General features: G+C 50.4%; 1 protein-coding gene across 4 annotated transcripts in view; it reads right to left on the minus strand.

The window, feature by feature from the left end:
- FYB1 (FYN binding protein 1) overlaps positions 1-25,329 on the minus strand; it is a 667,308-nt gene that overhangs the window by 85,999 nt on the left and 555,980 nt on the right. For 3 of the 4 annotated variants that reach the window (XM_085631135.1, XM_085631137.1, XM_085631139.1), the window contains exon 12: positions 595-714. The exons of the other annotated variant lie outside the window; for it this stretch is intronic. In XM_085631135.1, coding sequence (XP_085487261.1) covers positions 595-714 — 120 coding nt within the window. The remainder of the gene's footprint in view (positions 1-594; positions 715-25,329) is intronic. 4 annotated transcript variants of the gene reach the window in all.

Here is a 25,329-nt window from a genome sequence, read left to right on the forward strand (position 1 = left end):
CTTTTAATTGGAGAAGACTACGTTGCACAGGTTCTTTCTAATCAGTGCTTAATTTGAGCCGGTGGTTTCGGGTGCTCTGTACCTTCACCTAATTGTCAACACTGGTGCTTGTGACAGTCTGCCTCAAGGTGGCACTATCTGGATAATTTGGAGATAACCACAACAACAGTTAGTTACGAATTCAATATACATTAAAAATGACTTACCTGCCACCCAAGCCATTCTTGAAGCTATGGAGCTCTTAAATAGTCAGAATTGTCACACTTGTAGGAATGTGATGGTTAGTAGTTGTGTTGCTACTGTCATTTGCAGCAGAGCAGCGGCAATGTAGGGCGCAAGCTGCACTGGCCTCCTGACGAGAGCCCTGGCACTTATTTGTTTTTTGCAAATTAAGCACTGGTACTAATGTGGCAGCACATTTATCCCTACTGCAATATAATTTCATGCACAGAGTGCACACATTGGCGAAACAGAACGAAAAACAGCCATTGATGTGATTATCCTTGGTGAGTGATTAGCTGGTTATATCAGTGTGTTAGTAATGCACAATCAAGAGCAGCATTAGTGCACTCAGTGGTAAAGATGGCGTCTTACACAAAGGCTTCATTATCGTCACACGCATTATCTTTAGCACTTTTCCCTTTGTCATCCCGTCCTTTAATCTTCTTCAGCAGCGTCTGGGTCCAGGACTTCTCTTCCTCCTGCGGCACACAGCTTGGGAGCAGGTAGAGTGGTCACTCAAGTGTACACCAAGAGCTGAAAGCATTTTGGCTTCATGTTTCGAAATTGTGCAAAATGCATTTGATTACCTTTTCAACGCAAACCACACCTTATTCCAAATTACAAAAAGATCAAGGAGCGCATAAGATACTGTTTTAATACTACAATTCATTCCATCCAATAGGGTTTCTGGTTGGTGAGGCTATGCACCTAAGCTAGGCAGAACCCACCACTCTAGTCAGGGTAAGGGACCCAACATAACACCTGCTCACCCCTTGGTAGCTTGACACGAGCAGTCTGCATTATCACAGAGGCAATGTGTAAAGAGTTTGATCAACACACACAAACTAGTGGCACACTACACACACCACAATAAGAGACTCCACAACAGGTTATATAAAAATATCTCATAAATTGTATATAAAACACAGTAGACTACAATTCCCTAAATCCATTCGGGTCGGCATGACTTGCGTGGGATCGCGAGGGGAGGGGGGGTCGTGCAGGGAGGAGAGGTCACGCGGAGGGGGTAATTTAATTTTAAAAATATACAATTAAATGTACCTTTCTGCCGGCCGGGGCCCGCGTCTTCTCTGCTCTCCTGCTCTCCAGGAACAGGAAGCAGAAGCAGACTGCCAGGCTCCCTCCCTCCCCATAACCAATGACAAAGCTGCTCAGTCACAACGCTGCTCAAGCAGCGTTGTGAATGGTCGGGACGCCACCCAGTCAGGGGCTTATGGGGATGCCATTTTCTCCATGTAGGCTGCATTGCAGCCTGCATGGAGTAAAGGCTGAGTGTGCATGAGTGGTCAGTCTTTGCGCACTCTGGAGTGGGCAGGCACACCAGTCCTCTCCTGTCCTGCTCTCAGAGCAGCCCCGCCCACCGGCAACCAAACATAAAATGGTAAGAACAGAAAGTTATTACCATTTCATGTTTCTGCTTCTCGCACTGTGTGAAGCAGTGGGGTGGGTGACGCTCCTCAGTCCTAGTGGAGGAGCCGTCCCTGCCTAAATCACAATTAGCTTGCCAACCAGGCGCGTGCCATAAGTAGACATAAAACATAAATCACTTTGTGAACTAGGCAATTGTCATACCATATTTAGTGAAATTAAGCAAATACTTATAAGTTGCACAGGTTATTCCAACATCCAACATAATAAAACAACACCATTGTTGTGCATGTCAGACAGTTCCTGAACATCATAAGAACAACTATTACTGGGAGTATCATACAGTTCCTGCACATAACATTTAGGGCAAGACAGTAAACATGTGTTTATATTGCAGGTATCATGAACTGCTCGTGTTCTGCCGGTCTCAGCAGAAGCGGCAAATGCAGGGCCGGACTGGGAACCAAAACCGGCCCTGGCAAAGTGCTCGGCTGGGGAAATGCCCAGTGCCCGCTATCGCCAGTCCGGCCCTGGGCAAATGCCATAAATGAAGGTGTCTGACTGTAACGCAACTGGTGCTTATGTAAAGCGCCCTGATACCTTCGGGTTGAATTTGCGCTATATAAAACTGCAAAAAAGTAAAAAATAAATCCCCATCCACTTTTAGAAAAAGTGGCGGGTCTGATACAGATTAATGAGAGAGTACCTACCGGCTTCACACACTCCACCCAAGCTCTCAGTGTGCCTAGCCTTTCATTGTCATGTGCAGAGAGGGACAAAAGTGTCTTAACTTTTTTCAGTTGGTTGGCATTGGCTTATGGTCACAAAATGAGTGTGCGAGTAAATGTCTCTAAGCAGTAGCTGGAGGGAGGGGCTTCTGATAAGACCGTGTTTGCCTCGCATGAGTTCTAGGTCACCTGCCTTGCCAACTTACACTCTACCAAAGATGACCAACAACATAATGACTCCATCTAACATGTTCCCCTCCTGTTCATCCAGGATACCATTTACATCAGTCTGAAGGAGCCCGGGGATGCTATGCTGCTGTTGAAAGGGATCGCATCAGTGCAAGGAAATCCATTTCGTGGCAACTCTCTCACAGTTTGCAGTCTGGACGATGTAGTGTCCTGAGGAGTGGACACTAGGACCTGGGAGAGGGCGAGGGGTCACCGGACACCAGTTCCGGTCAGGGGGAGGCCAAGGGGCAGAGCACAGGAAGCGAGGAACAAGATAGGACGCGCAGCATGCTGGCTGCAGATAATACACAATAAAGAAATACGTGCTTACACTGCGTGGTGGTGATCCTTGCAAGGAAGCGACGTGACAACTGGCGACGAGGCGGGATCGAAATCCACGCGTCGCGGAGACTGTCGGAGCCCACCCGGTCGCGAAAATCACCTCGGAGCCAGGAGCCCACCCTGGTCCGAAGTGCCCAGCAGAAAAGAACATTGTTGCGGGAGCCCACCCCGGCGCTGCCAACACAAGTAAGAGCAGCGCAAAACTGAAATTGACGAAGCAGCCGAGAAAGGAGATTAAGACTCTCCCGCACGTGAGTTTCAACGAACTCTCGCAAGAGGAGGCGGCCATTTTGAAGTCAGGCAAATTGGGCCAATCAGCATCCAAGATAGACGACGGCCATTTTAAAGGGTCATGCAAAGTCCCAGACAGCGCGAAATCGCGCGAGAGTGCGGCGGCCATTTTGGAGTCAGGCAAATTGGGCCAATCACAGCACAGGAAGGCCTGGAGGCCATTTAAAGTCAGGCAAAAGGAAAAATGGACTTAAAAAGGTCAAAATTAAAGGAGGAATAAAAGAAAAAGGTGCTAAAGAAAGAAAATAGCACTAGAGAAAGAAGGAAGAAGAATAAAGGAAAATAAATAAAATAAAATAAAGGAAGGATATGGGTGACAAAGATACAAGGAGCACACAAGCTGTGTTCCTCAGGCCACTTCCATTTAATATATCGGAACCGCAAGCAGGCATCAGATGGGAGAGATGGCTACGACAATTTGAACGCTACATGCGCGCAACGCACGTCGCAGAGAGCAAACAACTAGATCTGCTGGTTAACCTTGCGGGGGACGAGATAGAAGACCTGATGATGACACTCCCGAGTGAAAAAACGGCGGATTACAAAGGCGTGAAAGCGTGCCTCACGGAGAAATTCGACCACCAACGCAACATCGATTTTTAAAGGTACACGTTCCATACAGCATGCCAACAATCAGAAGAGAGCAGGAAGTTGGTGACATATTGCAAATTCGAAAAATTTAACAATGAAGAAGCAATACAAACGCGTCTCATTGTAGGGTGCCCGTCAGTAGAGTTCAGGGCACGCATTCTAAAGGAACCAACAACACTTGAGAAAATACTGACGATGGCCCGCACAGAAGCACGGGCCACGGAACATGCCAAACAAATACAAATAGGCAAAGAAAAAGGAACAGCTATGGCGCATCGGATGACGGAAAATTTTAAAAGGAACGACAACAGGGAGCAACAACATCCCAGGAAACAAGCGGTCACATGCTACAGGTGCGGCCTTGAATTCCCACACATTGGCACCTGCCCAGCAATGGGCCAGAAATGCAGAAAATGCAACAGGGACAACCATTTCGCAAGCACCTGCATGAGCCGGCAATTCAGGAATGAGAGGGGATGAACAGTCAGACCAAGGATGACGGTCACAAGACACGCCCGACACATGGAGACAGCGGAGAGAGGCTCGTCTGAAGAGTCGGACGAACCGACGGCGGACGGGAGGGAAGCACGGCTATACCTCATGTCCGACACCACAAGAAGGAAGACAGCAGGAACACGTCCAGCTGGTGGAGAAGCAGCAAATAAAAAAAACGGCCACAGTAGACATCGACGTCGGGCGCCACAGAACAAAATTCGTGCTAGACAGTGGCGCAACAAGCTACATAATGTGCATGTCAGAGTACAAGAAGATGAGAATAAAGCCAACGTTATCCCCATCAAAAGTAGACGTGTTCACGTGGGTATCAAAGACACCCGTCGAAAACATGGGCAAATTCACCGAAACTCTGACATATCAGGACATGACATGCCAAGAAGAGATACACGTGTTGAAAGGGGACATCCCAGCACCCTGCCTGCTGAGCAACGTCACGGCACAAGTCATGGGGCTGTTGGCTATGACATATCACATGACAGAAAAAGACAACATACTGCAAGAATATCAAGAAATACTGAAAGAGCTGGGGAAACTAAAAGACAAACAGATCACCCTACACATAAATGAAGCTGTGAGACCAGCGGCACAGCATCACAGGAGAGTGCCGATTCATCTACAACCGCAAGTGGAAGAAGAAATAAACAACCTACTGCAGCAAGACATAATTGAGCCTGCAGACGGCCCGACACCATGGGTGTCACCGATTGTAGCAGTCCCGAAGAAGAACACGTCCAAAATACGGATCTGTGTAGACATGAGAGTACCGAACACCGCAATATCGAGGGAACGTCATCCGGGACCTCATCTGAACGACATGATCAGCCGGCTGACAGGGGCGTGCTGATTCTCAAAGCTAGATCTGTGCAAAGGGTATCACCAACTAGAACTGGACCCCCAGTCAAGGTACATAACGACTGTTGGACTTGGCCCTTCTGGCAGGTTCACCCCTGAACTTTTTGCTTTTTATTGGTGACTTGGTGTGGTGATTTTTGGTTTCTGCGCACTTTCCCTGTGTCCCAGGGTAAAGTGCGTGCGCACTCTGAGTGCATGTGGTGAGATAGGCCTGCCCTCCCATAGGAATGCATGGGGAATGTATGTGTCCCTAGTAGTTCCTGATGCGTGGGGTGTGCAGGCCCGAGTTTGGTATGTGCGGACTCGTGTGATTGAATGCTGCGCGATGATGTGTGCGGCGTGCATGTACCTAGTGTGGAAGTGCCACTTCTAGTAGTGGGCACTTCTGTGTGCAGTGTGTCTGGCGTGTGATTGGCTGGAGCTGGCTGGTGAGCCTGGCTCCAGGAGTCTGGTTGGGTCTGCCCCAGTGGTGAGTGTGAGATTAGCATGCTGATGGCTGGGGAGGAGTGCACCTTGGACCTGAATAGGGCAGGGCTTTCCCCACACAATGCTGGCTCCGCCCCCTGTGGTGCGACTGACGACCCTAGCCCTGCCAGTGAATAGAGTGAGGGGCTGAGCACATCAAGGGTGCTCCCCAACCAGCTGCGACTGGTTTTCCCCCTCACCCTGAAACAAGAACAAAGGGTTTTAGTGTATAAAAATGGGGCTGTGTCCCCACAGAAACTGTTCTCTCTTCTTATCCTAACTTAAGGGGGGCCTGCTGCTGCCGGGCGCCAGGAGAGACCGCCACTGGGGACTGCCTCCCTGCTGGAGGGCCCTGTGAGCTGGCCCCTGGGCCCAGTCCTTGCCCCCCTGCTTCTGAGACTTTTCCTGAAGACCTTGCCTGAATCTAGCGCCTGGAAGAGCGCTTATTTGGCCTTCTTAGGGGAGAAAAATGCTTTATTTATGACCAGCAGCGCTGAGCTGCGATGATTTGCAGGGGAACCCCGACGTAGGAATTCCCTCGCTTTTTGCTGGGGTCGTGGCGGGTGCCCACCCCGCACTGTGGCGCTCGTTGGCGGGTGCCCACCCCGCTTATTTGTTTTAATTTCACCGCGGGTGCCAATCCCGCTGTTCTGCACCTCTTCGTTATTATTAGCGGGTGCCCACCCCGCGTTTATGTGCTTAAAGAACGGGAGCCTACCCCTTGTTGTGCCGGCGGAAGCCTGGGTCCCGAAAGAATCACCGCCACCGGCCCGGGAGCTTCCGTGAGAGGTCCGCGCTGCCATTGGTGGAGGCGCTCCTGAGCCTGGAGGCTCGTCGCAAGGGCCGCGCTGCCATTGGGGGAGGCGCTCCTGAGCCTGGAGGCTCGTCGCAAGGGCCGTGCTGCCATTGGTGGAGGCGCTCTGGGCCGTGCTGCCATTGGCAGGCCAGCAACCCTGCACCTCGAGCCGGGGGAGCTTCCGGGAAGCGAGGCTGCGTCGCCCGGAGTCGAGACCAGTTGGAGGTCTCCCCTGCCCCGCCGGAGTGCTACCGGCCACAGCGAAGGAGCGGAGACACCGTGGGAGTCCCCAGCGAACAGCCCGGTAAGTTGTGAAGGGCTGGGGGACTCCGTGCGGGTATTGTGGGTGCCGGTCCCAGACCGGTCTATTTCCTTGAGCCCACGAGGCTCCAACTGAGGGGGCATTTCTGTGGTGCCTGATCAAGGCACCAGGGCATTCCAAGTGTCGGGCGGCCCCGGAAGGCAGCGGGCCGCCTCAACGTTGTTTGGGGACCAATTATTTGTCAAGAGTCCCCCGAGTGGGACTCCAACCTTTTGGGAGCATTCTGTGCAAAGAAGAGCGTGATTGAGAGCCCACGAGGCTCCAACGTTGGGGGTGACATTGGCTAGAGTCCAGAGGGACTCCAAACGGGGCACATTGTTTGTTTCAGAGCCCACGAGGCTCCAACGCTACGGGGGCATTATTGATTCAGAGCCCAGACAGGCTCCGACGACTGCCATAATTGTTCTAAGGGCCCAGAGGTGCCCAGGCCCCAGTCCCTACAGCTGCCCAGCACTTAGTGGGCAGCTGCCACGTTTAGGTTGGGCATTGTGCGCCTGGCTTGCGCAGCCTGCGCAGTCGCGCCCTGACAGTATTGGATATTGGTCATTTCTACACCGCTGAGAGGCCAGTTGGCCTGGGGACAGTTATCTTGGGTTGTGCCCTCCCCTAGGGCGCCTGGTGATTTTCATACATGTACTTTTTGCGCCTGCGCAATGCCTTCATGATATTTTCTTTCCTCCACTGTGTTTATGCCTTGGAGATTGTTTTACTAGTAGTAGTTATGCTAGTATGTCCATGATTCCCTGCGTGATATTTTCCAAAGGCGGTTAGGGTTGCGTAGGTGGTACTTACCTGTTACCAGTAGTTACTGGTTGCGTGCTACATGTTCTATTTTTAGTGCTACAGTGATTGTATGTGCTATGTTCTAAAGTATTATTCTTATGTTCTAAGTGCTAATTTCTACCAAGTGCTAATTCCTGACAGTGGTCCATGTGGCCCTGTCCCCTGTATATATAATCCCTTGTAAATTCTGCCCGTGCCTGTTGGCACATTGTAAAGTGTGTGTTTTTATCTAATGTGTTTGGTATAATACAAAGGTTATTTTTATATAATACCTTGTGTGGAGTTTCCTTTGTGGTGAGCCTTGGGTGTTGTTGCTGGGTGCGCGCGCAAACGCTTTACACATCGCCTCAGAGATAAGCCTGACTGCTCGTGCCAAGCTACCAAGGGGGTGAGCAGGGGTTATCTTTGGCGTGTACCTTCCTGGCCCTGACTAGAGTGGTGGTTTCTGCCTGGCTTTGGCGCAAGCCCTAGCCAACCAGAAATCCCATTTCTAACATTGGTGATCAGCGGTGGGATTTGGACTTGCGTTTGCGCTGTACCGCAGCGGCAACTGGCCGCACTACAAAACTCTGCATTTAGATAAATCACATGGTATAGGGATTATTGTTCTAAGTTTGTTTTTAATTGTCATTTCTGTGGAAATGTGGTTTTTGTGCACTGTGAGTTAGGTGTCCCTAGCTCGGGAGGGTAGATCATCCCCCTAAGTGCATTGTGTTTTCTGGATTCACCAGAGGGTGAGATACAGTGGTGGCAGCATAATAGTGTCCAGTACATTTGTTCCCCGCCCTGCGCCCAGAGTTGGTACCTGTGTCACGTGGTGGTCAGGTTGAGGAATCAGGGGTGGTAGAAACTGCCTTACCAGTCCGAGGGGAGGGTTGTGTGTGGATGAATGGTGTGTGGCACTAGGCAAGTGAGTGTGAGTTCTCTGGGATAGAGAGCTTGCTGAATCCTTTGTGAATTGTGTACTCCTGTGTTAAACGCAGACCCCTAGGTTCCCTGTGTGATCTTTTCTCTAGAAACGTCTGCCAGAATGGAGCCTGCTTTTGATCCCAGTGATCTAGTTTATTACAGTATGCAGGAGTTGGAAAGGTTCTGTAGAGAGAGAAACATAGGGGTGAGAGAGTCAGACACTGTGTACGAACTAAGGAACCACATGATTGGATGGCAAGCAGGTGAATGGAAACGTGAGCGCAGTGAGGAAGACAGGGCCCGGGCCTCTCACCTGGAGGGTGGTGGGTCTGTGGGGAGCCCTGAAGATTCAGAAGAAGATGACAGTACCTGGACGCCAGTAGAGAGTGAGGACCCCGTGGGTAGGGAGTCCCTTGCTGGGTCCAGCGTAGGAGATAGCGCCTCATCCCTTTCCCTGTCCCCTAAGCACAGTGGTAGTTTTCTGGATTCCCCAGTGAGGGTGGAGTCCAGTGGTGGCAGCGATGTAGAGTGCAGTACAGAGAGTCCCATTCCCAGTTCCCCGAGTGTGGTACCTTGTTCCCGAGAGGAGGAGGAATATAGGTTGACGTTCAGGGCCAGTAGGAAGCTGTCCCACCATTCTTGGGAGGAGTTTTTGGGGGAATGTGATGATGCACTGTATGATTGGGTAAGGGTAAACACGAAACAGAATTTTAAAGGACTGTATAGTCTGATTATCAAAGAGCAGATGCTCAGTAGTTGTTCTCCAGGGTTGCGCCAACACCTGTTGAGGTATAACTCTTTTTGTCCATTTGAACTTGCAGAGGAAGCAGACCGCTGGGAAAGGGCCAGAGGTTCTCTAGAGTCATTAGTGAGTGATTCCAACAATAGTGGGTCAGAGATCCTCCAGCCCAGTGTGGTGGAGGAGGCTCAGTGTAGCCCAGCTAGGTCCCAGGATAGCGAGGAGGGTGTAGGGGCTTACTGCCTGGCTCAGTGGAGCGGGAGTAAGGGGGTGACCGAGGGTCCCCAGACGCCCGAAACCCTGCCTCAGGACTTGGATGGTTTCATGAGGGAACACCAAGTTGGGGACCTAGGCTGTCCTGTTAGTCCACTTGAGGAAGATCTCTTAGTGAGTAGAGGACCTGGAGCGCCTGTAAACAGGGCTCCTGTGGTTCTGGAGTCTGGCAGTACCGCTCCGGTAGGGAGGGTACAGGAGTCCAGCGTGAGGAGTGATTGGGGGATGAGTTCCCCAGTGGAAGAGCCTGTGGGTCCGGGACTAACCAGTTGGGCTAGGATCCCGTGTAGTGACCAGGGTGGCACCACTTCTGTTCTGGGGGATCTCCGCGCACTGTCAGGTGGACAGGGGACAGGAGATCAGCGCCAGACAGACAGTCGCTCGACATATGTGTCATTTGATAGCCTCAGGGGGATGGAGTGTAAATCCCCCAAAGTCCTGGAGTGCCAGGCGATCATTCCACCAAAGGTTCTAGGCCGGAGGTTGGAAGGCCAGGTTCAGGATCAGCCTGACCTGAAGGGTGGGACGTCTGTAACCAGCGTCCCGACCGGTTCTTCTTCCAGAGGTACCGCCCCAGTTGGTAGGGAGCAGGGTTCTGGAAGGGGGTGCAGAGGGTGGGAGAGCCCACGTCTGACCCCGGTGCAACCTGAGGGGTTAAACCCTGGGTTGGAATAGCGTTCTAGGTGTACCCCTTGCCAGAGGAGGAGGAACCCTAGGAGAAGAGGTAGGGGGAGGAGAGCCCTACCTGAGACTCCTGGTCCGCCTGAGGGTGTAGACCCTAGGCTGGAGAACCAGTGGCAGTCTAGTCCTGTCTTGCAGACAGGAAGAGTGGAGAATGGACGCTATGTGCCAGGGGTTCCTACCCCCCACTCTATGGTTAGGCAAAGACCAGTGGCACCTGGGTGGCCTAGGGCCTGGTCTTGGCCGCGGACAGCTTGGGAGTACCAGTGGGGTAGCCCAGTTGGTCCAGACAGTGGTGTTAGAAAGAATTCCATGGGTTCACCGTGGCGTAGAACCGGAGGGTGTCCCTGCAGTTGTGGGCCCGCGTCCGTGTTCTATCGCCCCAAGCAGGGAAGTCCATCACGGTGGTGATTGGTCTGCCCTGCGTTTTGGCTGGAAGGGAGTTGTGTTGGACTTGGCCCTTCTGGCAGGTTCACCCCTGAACTTTTTGCTCTTTATTGGTGACTTGGTGTGGTGATTTTTGGTTTCTGCGCACTTTCCCTGTGTCCCAGGGTAAAGTGCGTGCGCACTCTGAGCGCATGTGGTGAGATAGGCCTGCCCTCCCATAGGAATGCATGGGGAATGTATGTGTCCCTAGTAGTTCCTGATGCGTGGGGTGTGCAGGCCCGAGTTTGGTATGTGCGGACTCGTGTGATTGAATGCTGCGCGATGATGTGTGCGGCGTGCATGTACCTAGTGTGGAAGTGCCACTTCTAGAAGTGGGCACTTCTGTGTGCAGTGTGTCTGGCGTGTGATTGGCTGGAGCTGGCTGGTGAGCCTGGCTCCAGGAGTCTGGTTGGGTCTGCCCCAGTGGTGAGTGTGAGATTAGCATGCTGATGGCTGGGGAGGAGTGCACCTTGGACCTGAATAGGGCAGGGCTTTCCCCACACAATGCTGGCTCCGCCCCCTGTGGTGCGACTGACGACCCTAGCCCTGCCAGTGAATAGAGTGAGGGGCTGAGCACATCAAGGGTGCTCCCCAACCAGCTGCGACTGGTTTTCCCCCTCACCCTGAAACAAGAACAAAGGGTTTTAGTGTATAAAAATGGGGCTGTGTCCCCACAGAAACTGTTCTCTCTTCTGATCCTAACTTAAGTGGGGCCTGCTGCTGCCAGGCGCAAGGAGAGACCGCCACTGGGGACTGCCTCCCTGCTGGAGGGCCCTGTGAGCTGGCCCCTGGGCCCAGTCCTTGCCCCCCTGCTTCTGAGACTTTTCCTAAAGACCTTGCCTGAATCTAGCGCCTGGAAGAGCGCCTTATTTGGCCTTCTTAGGGGAGAAAAACGCTTTATTTATGACCAGCAGCGCTGAGCTGCGATGATTTGCGGGGGAACCCCGACGTAGGGATTCCCTCGCTTTTTGCTGGGGTCGTGGTGGGTGCCCACCCCGCACTGTGGCGCTCGTTGGCGGGTGCCCACCCCGCTTATTTGTTTTAATTTCACCGCGGGTGCCAACCCCGCTGTTCTGCACCTCTTCGTTATTATTAGCGGGTGCCCACCCCGCGTTTATGTGCTTAAAGAACGGGAGCCTACCCCTTGTTGTGCCGGCGGAAGCCTGGGTCCCGAAAGAATCACCGCCACCGGCCCGGGAGCTTCCGTGAGAGGTCCGCGCTGCCATTGGTGGAGGCGCTCCTGAGCCTGGAGGCTCGTCGCAAGGGCCGCGCTGCCATTGGTGGAGGCGCTCCTGAGCCTGGAGGCTCGTCGCAAGGGCCGTGCTGCCATTGGTGGAGGCGCTCTGTGCCGTGCTGCCATTGGCAGGCCAGCAACCCTGCACCTCGAGCCGGGGGAGCTTCCGGGAAGCGAGGCTGCGTCGCCCGGAGTTGAGACCAGTTGGAGGTCTCCCCTGCCCCGCCGGAGTGCTACCGGCCACAGCGAAGGAGCGGAGACACCGTGGGAGTCCCCAGCGAACAGCCCGGTAAGTTGTGAAGGGCTGGGGGACTCCGTGCGGGTATTGTGGGTGCCGGTCCCAGACCGGTCTATTTCCTTGAGCCCACGAGGCTCCAACTGCGGGGGCATTTCTGTGGTGCCTGATCAAGGCACCAGGGCATTCCAAGTGTCGGGCGGCCCCGGAAGGCAGCGGGCCGCCTCAACGTTGTTTGGGGACCAATTATTTGTCAAGAGTCCCCCGAGTGGGACTCCAACCTCTTGGGAGCATTCTGTGCAAAGAAGAGCGGCCCCGGAAGGCAGCGGGCCGCTCCTACCTATACGGGGGCACTTGTGATTGAGAGCCCATGAGGCTCCAACGTTGGGGGCGACATTGGCTAGAGTCCAGAGGGACTCCAAACGGGGCACATTGTTTGTTTCAGAGCCCACGAGGCTCCAACGCTACGGGGGCATTATTGATTCAGAGCCCAGACAGGCTCCGACGACTGCCATAATTGTTCTAAGGGCCCAGAGGTGCCCAGGCCCCAGTCCCTACAGCTGCCCAGCACTTAGTGGGCAGCTGCCACGTTTAGGTTGGGCATTGTGCGCCTGGCTTACGCAGCCTGCGCAGTCGCGCCCTGACAGTATTGGATATTGGTCATTTCTACACCCCTGAGAGGCCAGTTGGCCTGGGGACAGTTATCTTGGGTTGTGCCCTCCCCTAGGGCGCCTGGTGATTTTCATACATGTACTTTTTGCGCCTGCGCAATGCCTTCATGATATTTTCTTTCCTCCACTGTGTTTATGCCTTGGAGATTGTTTTACTAGTAGTAGTTATGCTAGTATGTCCATGATTCCCTGCGTGATATTTTCCTAAGGCGGTTAGGGTTGCGTAGGTGGTACTTACCTGTTACCAGTAGTTACTGGTTGCGTGCTACATGTTCTATTTTTAGTGCTAAAGTGATTGTATGTGCTATGTTCTAAAGTATTATTCTTATGTTCTAAGTGCTAATTTCTACCAAGTGCTAATTCCTGACAGTGGTCCATGTGGCCCTGTCCCCTGTATATATAATCCCTTGTAAATTCTGCCCGTGCCTGTTGTGTGTGTTTTTATCTAATGTGTTTGGTATAATACAAAGGTTATTTTTATATAATACCTTGTGTGGAGTTTCCTTTGTGGTGGGCCTTGGGTGTTGTTGCTGGGTGCGCGCGCAAACGCTTTACACATTGCCTCAGAGATAAGCCTGACTGCACGTGCCAAGCTACCAAGGGGGTGAGCAGGGGTTATCTTTGGCGTGTATCTTCCTGGCCCTGACTAGAGTGGTGGTTTCTGCCTGGCTTTGGCGCAAGCCCTAGCCAACCAGAAATCCCATTTCTAACAACGACGTTCTCCACACACCTAGGACTATTCAGATACAAAAGGCTCAGTTTTGGTATCTCGTCAGCCGCTGAAATATTTCAGGAGACAATAAGACAGGTGATACAACCAGTGCACAACAGCTTCAACTACAGTGACGACATCCTAGTGTTTGGGAAATCGGACGAAGAACACGATGGCGCCCTAAGGCAAGTGTGCAAACAACTAAAGCAGGCCAGGCTAACACTGAATGGAGAAAAATGCGAGCTAGGGAGAACAGAACTGATATTCTTCGGGCACATATTCTCGAAAAAGGGGATGAGGCCTGATCCCAGCAAAGTAGAGACGCTGAAAAACACAAAGCCACCGTCAGATGTGGCAGAAATAAGATCATTCCTAAGCCTGGCAAGCTACTGTGCCAGATACATACAAGGCTTTGCTACGGTGAGCACGCCGCAGAGAGAACAAACGAAACAAGGCCAGAAATGTGTCTGGTCTCAACAATGCAATGAATCGTTCGAAGAAATACGGAAGGCCGTAATGACTGTGGAGCACCTCGCATACTTCGACCCTCTGCTCTGCACCGAGCTGACGGTCGATGCCAGCCCAGTGGGGCTAGGAGCGATACTAGCACAACACTTGCCAGGAAAGGAGTCACCAAGGAAGATTGTTTCATACGCCAGCAAAAGCCTGACAGACATTGAGAAGGCATACGCCCAGCCCGAGAAAGAAAGCTTAGCGGTGGTATGGGCATGCGAGCATTACCACATGTTTGTGTACGGGAAGCCGTTCACCATCATGACAGACCACCAAGCACTAGTAACAATTTACGGCAACCCCGCGGCAAAGATGCCGCCCCGCATCGAGCGCTGGGGCATCAGGCTAATGGACTACGATTTCAAAATTGTCCACAAACCAGGGAAAGAACATAATCCAGCAGACTACATGTCACGGCATCCACTACCGCATGCAGAAAAAAAGGCCTCAATGGCAGAAGAATACTTAAACTTCGTGTTAAAGCAAAGCACGACTGCACCAGTAACTCTAACAGAAATAGAGAGAGAAACGGAAAAAGATGACACTCTCCGAGCGGCCAGAGAAACGACTAGGCAACAAAGGTGGAGACATGTCAACAACAACTGCACATGGAAGGGAGGAGTAAACAAGGAAGAGATGCTAGCTCTACAGAAAATTAGCGGGGAGCTATCAGAGACAAATAGTGGAATAGTAATGCGGGGCACCAGGATAGTCATTCCAAGCTCACTACGGCTCCAAGTGGTCAGCATTGCACACGAGTCACACAGGGGCATTGTGGCGACAAAGAAGTTGCTGAGAGAAAAAGTGTGGTTCCCCGGTTTAGACCGTCTAGTCGAAGATACGATTGCGGCCTGTCACCTCTGTCAGACAACAGGTCCGCCAGCAAGACAAGAACCATTGCACTTGTCGGAATTGCCAAGGGCTGTATGGACAACAATGGCTGCCCATTTCTTTGGACCTCTAGACGCGGGAACTTATCTACTGGTCATAATAGATGAATACTCCAGATTCCCCATTGTGAGATCAGTCTCCTCAACGTCAGCAGCCGCAACATTACCTGTTCTGGACGACATATTCGCAGCATGGGGCTCACCAGAGACATTGAAAACTGATAATGGTCCTCCGTTCTCAGGAGAGGAATTCCGAAGGGTCCCTACACAGTTGCACAGAGTACAGTTATGGAATGTAGGAGTGCATCATGCATGTGTGCCTGCTACTTATTAAACATAACCTATATAAATATTTTTTTATAGGAGCCCAGATCAGCAAGCCATGTTCCAAACAACATACATTGTAAGCATACAATGAATGTTTCACTCATCCACTGCTCGAAAATGCAGGTAGTTCCACTAGGCCATTTTGTTGTTGTTGTCATTTTACATCTACACCTAAAGAACTGATATACTAAACTACTCCCCCTTTCTAGCCCTGTAGGTACCCCACTATACTTACTAGTTAGTTCACCTCAAGTCGATCAGTGTCACACACTTCATAAGGATTTGAATTGTGTTATTTTATGGAATAAATGACAGCAACAACTCAGCCCCCTTTTAATGACAATTGTCAATGATACACAATTAAAGCAGTAGAACATATGTGCAGTGGTCAAGCATGAGTTTCACCAGGGACTCATTTAGGGGTGAGTCAAGGCAGACGTGCATCGTCCTTGCTATATGATTTCAGAGCTTCCGGCATTATATCCCAGCTTCGAGCGATGAAATATTTCCTAAAATGAGCAAGTTCTCTGTGTAGATGTCAGTAGCAGCTCCTGGAGGGAGTGCTGCAGGGGGTGGGGCGGAGCGGGGAAGGGGCAGGGTGGGGGGTAGTAAACTCCGGGGTAAAAGTTAGGTAAAGAAATAAATAAATAAAACAAATTAAATTGCACGCATTGCAACACTTGCAGCGCGCGCAATTTAATTTGTTTTATTTATTTCTTTCTTTACCTAACTTCAATCGGCCGTATGCTGGAGTTTACTATCCACCCACCCTGCCCCTCCCCCACCCTACCACCCCGCAGCACTCCCTCCAGGAGCCGCTACTGGTAGATGTTGATTCTCAATATCCAGCCTCTGAATAGCGGTTGAGTGCTATCTGATGGTAGCTGGAGGACGAGCATTTTTCCAGTTCATGGAGCCAACAATAAAGCCAAGTCACTAAACTTTTCAGTAGCTTTGTCCGGTTCAGGATGCCGGAACAGCCCGAGGACATACCATGATTTTAGATTACATGTGCTGAAGCAGCCTTTGCTGCAGGTCATGTTTCCAAATGGTAAAACTATATATATAACCTTAAATATATTTAATTTGCTTGGATAGCAGCCAGTTCACGATGCCGGGCATGCTTTTCGCCCAACATCGACAACCATCCGCGACACTCTCCTTGCGGCCGTAAACGGAACTCTTTACGCTGGACTTTGATGGTAAATCTTTCAGCGGGACTAACCTGCTGCCTATATCTGACCTGTGCACCGTTGTGGTTGGCTTGAACCTGTGACTTTCACTCAGTCTCACACGACCAGATAACAGCGAGTGTTGCTTTGTACTGTTAGGCACTTTACTTACCTGAAATCTTTGAAATTGCATGTCTCTGGTTCTACTGATTGGAATGTTATCGTTTTAGTCTACAGTAATTTATTACATTTTAGTCTATTTTTCTAAATTGGTGTGGAATTTTTCCTGTGATATGTTTTCACTTTATTACTGTTTGAAGTGCTGCATAAAGGCTTTACACATTGCCTCTAAGGTAAGCCTAACTGATTTGTGCCAAGCTACCAGAGGACATGGTCGTCATTTGGGAGTAGTCAGGGTCGGAGCTCTGATCTCTAACTTGTTCCCTGCTACCCCTGATACTTTCTTTGCGACCCCTGTCTTCAAAGGAGGCAAAAGGTTTGCCCCCTCTGGGGTCTCCAAGGAAGTGCCAGGAGTAGCATTGAGCAAGTTAGAGGTCGAAGCTACGACCCCTGACTACTCCCAAATGACATTCATTCAAGAGTGTCATGCACCCGTTCATTTTGGGTTTGCTAGTGACTTCAGCCTGACAGAAATTGTGGCTGATGCTTGAGTAGTGTTTCACACCCCTCAACCATTAGCCTAATTTCCAAGACTGGTGTTCAGAAGTGAGGATTTGGACTTGCGCAGTGCCATACAGTGATTTTGTGTTACACTAAAATCCTGATCAACAACTTGATAACATTTTGAGTTTCTTTTAAATCCTCCTTGAATTACCTTTTGGTTTTTCCAAATTCCCTCTCATTCTACTTGACTGTTGTGCTTGAAACTACACGTTCAAGAATGGAGTTTGAGCTTGCCAACTTTGATGCCTACACTGTGGCTGAACTCAAAGAGTTCTGCAACGGGATGGGACATCCAGCCAACAGTAATACCAGAATACTCAAGTTCCAAAAGGTGCTGAGAACCTGGGCAGAAGTCCACCAGTCACTGGTTACAGCAACATAAGGGGATGATGGCAGGGAGAGGACCTGGATACCAGTCCTGAGATGCAGCATTCAGGTGAGGGGGATGACTTGTCTCCTGAATTGGAGCCTCCCTGCCAGAGCGGAGAGCAGTGCATCTTCCCAAGGTCTGCCCCCAGAGTAGCTGGCAGACAAGAAAGCTGACAGGGAGTTTAGAATGTAGATATCCAAGCTGAAGATGGAGTAAAAGAACCTGGCCATGGAAGCAGAGGAGAGGACGTCTGGAAGAGCCTTGGCAAGAGAGAAACTGGTCATGGAGGCAGAGGAGAGAAAAATAGCTCATGAAAGGAGCTTTAGAGAGCTCGACATAAGAGCTAGGCAAGTGGAAGTCCAGTAATAATGGTGGCAACATACCAGCAGTGTCCTCTGGAGACAAGAGGGTCCACATTCCAAAGGATCTGATACTAACTTTGCTGTGGGAGATGACATCGACAAGCGGTTTGAAGCCTATGAGGTTGCTCTATAGATGAATAGGGACCCTCAGAAGAATTGGGGAGTCAGTCTCTGGAGGCACATAGCTAGTGAAGGGAAGGATGCCCTACTGGCCCAAGAGAAGGGAGACAGGATGAGGCATCCCCTATGAGGATACCCTTGTCAGGAAGTATGTCCTCACCCCAGTGATGTACAGGCAGAAGTTTAGGGACAGCCAGAAGGTGTCCCATCAATCCTGGGTGGATTGTGTAGATTCCGGTTGTAAGAAACTGGATGGTTGAGTGAAAGGGCAGTGAAGTAAATGATTACCAGGGTCTGGACAACTTGGTGACAAGAAAGCACATATTCAGTCTTTGTTTTGCAGAGCTACACCAATACCTGATTGATTGCAAGCTCACTGAATACAGGGGGCTTACTAAGGAGGCAGATTTCCTGCTGAGTACCAGTGTCCACAAGAAAGTACCTGTAAGTGACCCCAAGAAGGGTGGTCTGGTTCTCCCTAGCAGAGTGAAGGGGAGGTTAAACATGACCCAGACAAGTCCCAGAGTAAGGTAGGGGGAAAGGGTTCCCAAGCCACTTCTGAGAAACAGGGGGATGTTCTATTATGCGATTGCCCAGGATGACACATTTTTAACCCCGCTTCTTTGGGTGTTCCCAGTTAGGACGCAAGCAGGGGGACTCTGTCTGCCCTAAGAAACCACCCACTGGTGGGACCTCTATAGAGGAGGTCAAAGTGGACGTAGGGGGAAGTAGCCCCCTGGGGCAGGTCATAGATCATAATCTCTTTTAGCTGAGAGATAGACTTAGAGAGTGAGCTTGTGATCCCTGAGGGTGGGAGTTCTCATTTCCACCAGGTGAAAGTGGATTGGATTCCTGTCACTGCGCTGAGGGGCAATGGAGCTACACCATGATTGTGGAATGGCTGGTTTCCTCAGAGCAGTACACCGGTCAGGCGTGTAGGGTAGCTCAGGACCGGGGCCAGGACTTTTTCCACCCGAAAGCCCTGTGAGCCCTGGAGTGTTCATAGATAGTCGCCAGATACCCAAAGACTGCATTCTGGGGAATGAGTTGCCCCCAGTGTCAGGAAAGCTGGGGGGGCTGCCGCCCAGAGCGCCCTGACTGTTCAGTTTTCTGGGGTTACCACTCCTAAGCGGAGGGTATGGGAGCCCAGCTGGAGGGGCTGGGTGAGGGAGAGCTCACCCCTGTCTACTGTTCATCCTCAGGGTACAGACCCTGGACTGAAAAGTCATTGTCAAGATACCACCCCTGACTGGTGCGGGGTAAAGTGGAAGTAGGGTGCCTAACATCCCAGGCCTGCTGCCCCTCCACTTGGAGAAACATCAGAGGTCAGAGAACCCCCGTAGCCTATAGAGAACTCCTTGTCAGCCCCAAGGCTGGATAAGAAGCCCACCTTATGTCCCCACTTGTAGCGTCCATCTGGCAGTGGATGGTTCGGGCCAGGCTCTTGACACTGACAGTGGCCTCTGATGGTTGCTGTCCTTATGGGCAGAATTTTCATTGGCTTGGGGCAAAAGTTTGATTAAAGGGGTGGAATGGGTCACATCACTGTGTTGCCCATGGTGGTACTCTCTCCTTACTAGGATGCATCTGTGAGCAAGTTATGGTTAGGTGTTAAACAGAATAGGGTTCACAAGTGAGGACAAGGGCTCCCCATGGGCTAGTTCAGTGCTCAGGAAGGTGTAGCCAGAGGGATCCAACTGAGTTCAGAGAGGAGAACTGACAAGAGCCCTGCATAACAGTGCCCTTGTCCATCCCATATCGCGTAAGTAGGGTTGCCCATCAAGGCATTGATTAGTCTTTGGCTGGGGGTTCATGTTAGATTGGTCCATAATTGCAGGGTCACTCCCAAACTTTTTGCCTTCACTTTCATGTTTTCTGAACCCAATGTTATTGGCTTTCAGAGCTGTGCTAAATTGCTTGTGCTCTCTCCTTTAAACATGGTAAAATGTTCTTACACCCAATGAGCACTTTTAATTTACTTACAAGTCCCTAATAAAGTGGTACTACATGTATCTAGGGTCTGTAAATTGGATGCTACTAGTGGGCCTACAGCACTTATTACGCCACCCACAATGCAGCCCTTTCAAACACATCTCAGGATTGCCATTGTAGACTATGCGTGCAGTTTAAACTACCATTTTGACCTGACAAAATAAACCTGTTCCTAGATCAAAACCTTCCTTTTTAGGTCTCGCCTGAGCTAGCGCACATGCGCTGCTCTGCAGGACTTCTAGTAAGGACTTTCAACTCGCACCACACGCTCGCGCGTGTGGTTTTTTTTTTTCATCACATGCTATTGGCCTTTGCGTGCATCTTTCTAAGAAAGACAGCACGCAATTGGCCAAAGGCGGGTGCATGTCTCGCCTTCTCTCTCCCCTGGCCTAGGGAGCTCGGGAGCGAGCAGCAGCGTGGCCGGGTGCCAGCTGTATACCTCACATTCCTTGAGCAGGGGTGCACAGGCTGCCAGCTGGCTGCTGCTCGCTCCCGAGCTCCCTAGGACTGCACTCCTCCCCTCCCACTCCATCAGACTATGCCATGTCACATGACACTTCTGCCATGGCTGCTGCTCATTTTTTTTCTATTTAACCATCACTCGACCCTGGCAGGATTGAAAGTCACCCAAAGTTTACCGATTCAATACTCAGAAACGGGGAAGAAATCACGCGACCCGAGCCAGGCGGGGACAGCAGAGATGACTCCGCGCAAGGGAATGATGGCTACACGCATCACCATCACGCAGTTTCTCGAGAATTACCTTGTTTTCGTCAATAGCTCCTTGAGTCCCCATTGGCAGCCATGACAGTTACATCCAGGAATTGTGCTGCCTTCAGCGACTCGGCAGCAGGGTTGGACAGTAACACCAAATACACACTGCCCTCTATGGCGCTGGGGCACAGAGGCTGTACTCACAGCATCCTTATATCACCCCCCAAGCGTAATGTGCTCGTTCATACTACCTCACTTCTGATCAGCAAGTGACGTCAGGAAGTCCTACCGACTGGAACGAGCTCGGACAGTCACTTCATTGCCTGCATATTATCACATCTACAAACAAAAGTGTCAATCGACCCCATATTTGAACACAAACTTCAATCACAAAACACCCTAATTTCAAATCCCCTTTCTCCATTTCACATTCGCTTTCGGTGCGCAATGCTGAACAAGTCTAATTGAGGTTTACCCAGCCTGGGCGCGCGGCACCTGTGGTTTGTGTGGAGGCGGAGCGGGGGTGTTAACAGTCACGCTGCAGCTGCATGTGGACTACGTCTGTGGAGGAAGCAAGCACGTGCACCCGAAGTAAGATTGCCCACTGTTGCTTCCCGTGACTCGCCGGATGAGCAGCAGGGGGTATGAAAGCGTTGCTTGCACTCTGAAACAGTTGCAGTCTTTGGTATGCAGGCTGTGTGCTTTTGCAGCTGCCACCTCTTGCATGCTAGCTTTATTGCTGAAGGATGCTTGCAAGCTTTCCGGAGTGTTGCGGTGGAAGCTTGCACACCGCCGCTAGGGTGCGCAGGAAGGTATAAGACATCAAGAAAAGCCAGTTTACGGAAGTTTTGGTGAATCGCCTCATTATCCCAAAAAAGCAAACATAAGTCTGTTTTTTGTTTCTCAATGGTACTTGCACAGCGGTGCTCTGCTGCAACAGTCTAATATGCAGCTGTTGTACATCTGAGGAATAAAGGATGTTGTTGTAGTGCGCACCTTCTTTCTAGAAGACAGATGCTTACACAGTTTGTCCGAAACCAGTCCTTGTATGCTTGTTTCCAGTGCAGAGAGGACCTGGCCTGGCATTTCGGACTGGCCTGGTACCCTGAGAAACAGGGTCAAGACTGATTCTTGCACAAGTCTATCAATAGCGCGTGGCTACCATTGGTGCAGCTGGTGCAGTGGCACTGGAACTCCGAGGGGCCTACTGAACCATATTACTATATTTGAGGTGAAACCACAGAACTACTTCAATGCCACATACTTGACAACATCTTATAAGGGGTAAGTGGGAGATCTTTACAAAAATAAACCAGGAGTACCCTGGCTGAATCAGGTCTACTGGCATGTGTGATACTATAGTGCTCGGAAAAGGAAGTAGTGCTTTGCCGGAATAAGCATGGCTATGATATACAGACACGCAAAATGCCAGTCTATAAGAACACGTAAAGATAATGAGCAGTATGAGAGGCACAAAAACTACTTTCAGCGCCAGCTTCCCCTGAACAACAAAGGTACTAGCTGCTTGGGGTTAGGTATGCACAAAAATCTAAGCGCCTCACGTACTAGTAGGTTCCAATAGACCGGTTGGCACTAGAGCAAACTGCCTGACAAGAGTCCAACAAAGACCACAGAGAAAACCAGAGAGTGGGAAATTCACCCCGCTTTGCAGGGTAGGTGGTAGGAGAAGCTCCTTAAGCTGAGTGCCTGCTGCCTCTCGAGATCCCACGGGGGCGCCTCACTTATTGGTTACTACGGTGCTGTGATGCCAGACGGATGACGAAACTGAACTTGCATCTGAAAGGAAAGCAGCCCCGATATTACATACTTTTTTTTGTTGCATACAGCAAGTAGGAGGTAACAGTGACTTGAGTCAGCGTAAATATCTCCTTCGTTCAAGTTTGGTAGACAAGAAATAAAGGGGTACCCTCCACAGCCCAAAAGGAAGGGGCTTGCTCTTCGTTTCAGCGCGTAAAGTAATTCAGGATGAGTGGCTGAATGCATAGCGCCCTCGCTTGTAGCGAACAATCGAGAGGAGGAGGATGATGGTGGTGGGGTGGGTTAATTAGACCAGGTGTTAAGATAGCCACAAGATTACAACTATTTCCGGACGAGAAAACAAAAGCCGAGATTCTCAGCTAGTGCACAGAGTGAAATAGCATTTGCATAGCCAATAGGTCTAGTATTTAGTTATGCAGCAACAACATCAACTGTTGCATGGCTAAACACTTATAAGGTCCAAAAGGCAAGACCTATTGGCTATGCCAATGCTTGTTAATGCATATAAGTCACCCAGGGTAGGCCCTAAACAACCCTAGAGGTCATGGTTCTGTGTAATTAAAAAGTTGGACATGTACTTTTAAGTTTTACATGTGCTGATAGTGAAAAACCCATACATTTGTTTTTTACTACTGTAAAGCCTACCTCTATCATAGGATAACATTGGGTTGCCTCAGTACATTCAAAAGGTGCTAACTTTTATTGGGAGTTGGTTAACATTTCATGTTTGGTGTTTGAGAAATTGCAATTACAAATTTTCTTTCATTGAAACGCCGGATTTTAAGTTACAATTTTGAAAACACCACTTTTAGAAAGTTGGCATTTTCCTGCCCTGACTTTTCGGTGCCTGCAGACTACTCCTGGGTGACATGACTGGATGCATTTGACAGTTGGACTGGACTGGTGTGGCTGGATGGGCCATCCACTGACACGATGGGGGGGGGGGGGGTGGAGGTGGCACAGCCCCACTTGCAACTGAATAGGCTGTGCCCTGCCTTCACACAAATCACTTTTCACCGTGCATTGTTCATGCGGCCAGTATGGATCCAGGACAGGGGAGGCAGGAATAGTCAAGGACTTCAAATGGAAGTCTCTAGATACTTCTCCTACTTCAAAGAAGGCACCAACTATAAAAATAAAACCCTCTGACCCACACTTCAGTACTCTCCTGTACAACTGTGCATAGTACAGAAGAAGGTCTGCTGTGCTGCTTTGCTGCTAGAATGGGTTGCCACCCTGCTGCCCTACTACTCTGTTGCCATACTTGCTGAGAAGGAAGGCTGGACATGCACCCTTCATCCCAGGCTGAAGTGACTCCAAGGGTCAGGTACCTGACCTCCGGTTATGATCTACATGAACATAACAAGCTCCAGAGGCTCCTTAAAACTGTCCGGCTGTTCTGCTACCTGGACCTGCAACTGGACTTGCCTGAGCCCTGCTGGCCTCTGCTGGAATGAGTTCCTGACTCCAAAGAGGAGCTCCTCAGGCCCTGGACTCTAGGTGTGGCCTCAGTTGGGCTCTCCAAATCAAATAAGAAATCCTTATGTTTTAGGCTCTTCGCGAACGCGAGTGAGCCTGTTCACGGCAAGATCTTGCCATACGCACCAAGATTTTGCAACCCGCACAGCCTGCCAATGTGAAGCTCCATTGAACCAACTCTTTGTCCCACAGTGACCATCAGCACCACCTGGCAATGTGAGTTCTGCACTTCACACTACAGCATCGACAGCACACGCTGACCACCAATGCGAAGCTCCAGCAATGACTTTCAGTGATGCCCGACAGGATCTTCGTGCTACTGAAACGACTGTCCACGATGCCCGGCCTGCTCTTCACACTACATCGATGACCATCCGCAAAGCTCTCCCTGTTTCTCACAGGGGAACCAGGTTCTGGCCACAGTCACTTGCCCCATGCCCAAAAGTGGTACAAATAGTCCTTAATCTAGCGATTTTGATGGTGGGGATCTTTCCATTTTCGCCCAGTCCTGTTGTTTTAACCTACGGCTGTAGCCTTGTGCTTTTCCATCCTTATATTTTTTTCACTAAGGGCCTGATTTAGAGTTCGGCAGACAGGTTACTCCGTTACAAACATTACAGATATCCCGTACACCATCTTAAAACTGCATTATATCTAGGGCTCCCGGTTTTCAGTTTTTTACAAATAAATACAGGCGGAAAACATGTTTTCCTTTGTCTGTATTTATAAATAGATACGGAAAAATATTGACAAACCGGCGATGTGTCTATCTGTGTCTGAGGTTCACAGGGGCTGCAGAAAGAAATTTGAAACCGTTGCCAGATTCTCCTGCACACGATTCTTCCATCTAAATCACTCTAAGCACTCCCCTGCTGAGTGAGACTAATTTGTTTCCAGTGAGGCTCTTCCGCCCTGACAACAGCAGGCCAGGAGTGCTTATCTGCTTTTTTGAATGCACACTCTCGGCTGTTTAGGATGGAATTAGCTGGCTCTTTCTCTGGACTCGGTGCCTGTGTGGATCACTAGAAAGGAAAAGAAGGGAGCACCATGGGTAAGTGGGGAGGGGACCCAGGACACTCTAAATTCACAGCATGGGTATTGGCCATCACAGTGTCTGGCATAGTGATGTCACGGCCAAGTAATGGACACTAAGGAAACTTTTAACCTGGATAATTTGCAAAGTTGAGTGCAGGGGGCATGGAGCGATACCAGGAGGGTCATCATGATGTCAGAGGAGGTAGATGGTGACATCTCTTTATCTCTACCATTCCTGTTTGGGGGAAATTCTCAAGGAGTGCTAAGGTCATTATTATATCACCTTGAGTGACTGTGCCAACAGTGATAACGCAGGGTGCTGTCCTAACCCACTCAAAAATTGTTTAAGCAGTAGGGGTTATCTGCAACACCTCTCTAGCATCACCACAAAAAAATCCCTTCTGGCTTCGAGTCCTACGCAGTGTCGTCCCTCTACTGGAGTTCTTAATAACTTCAAACTGTTGCCAATAAGGGACAGCTCAAGGGC

Source organism: Triturus cristatus, chromosome 2_1, assembly GCF_964204655.1.
Source record: "Triturus cristatus chromosome 2_1, aTriCri1.1, whole genome shotgun sequence".
Taxonomy (NCBI): Eukaryota; Metazoa; Chordata; class Amphibia; order Caudata; family Salamandridae; genus Triturus; species Triturus cristatus.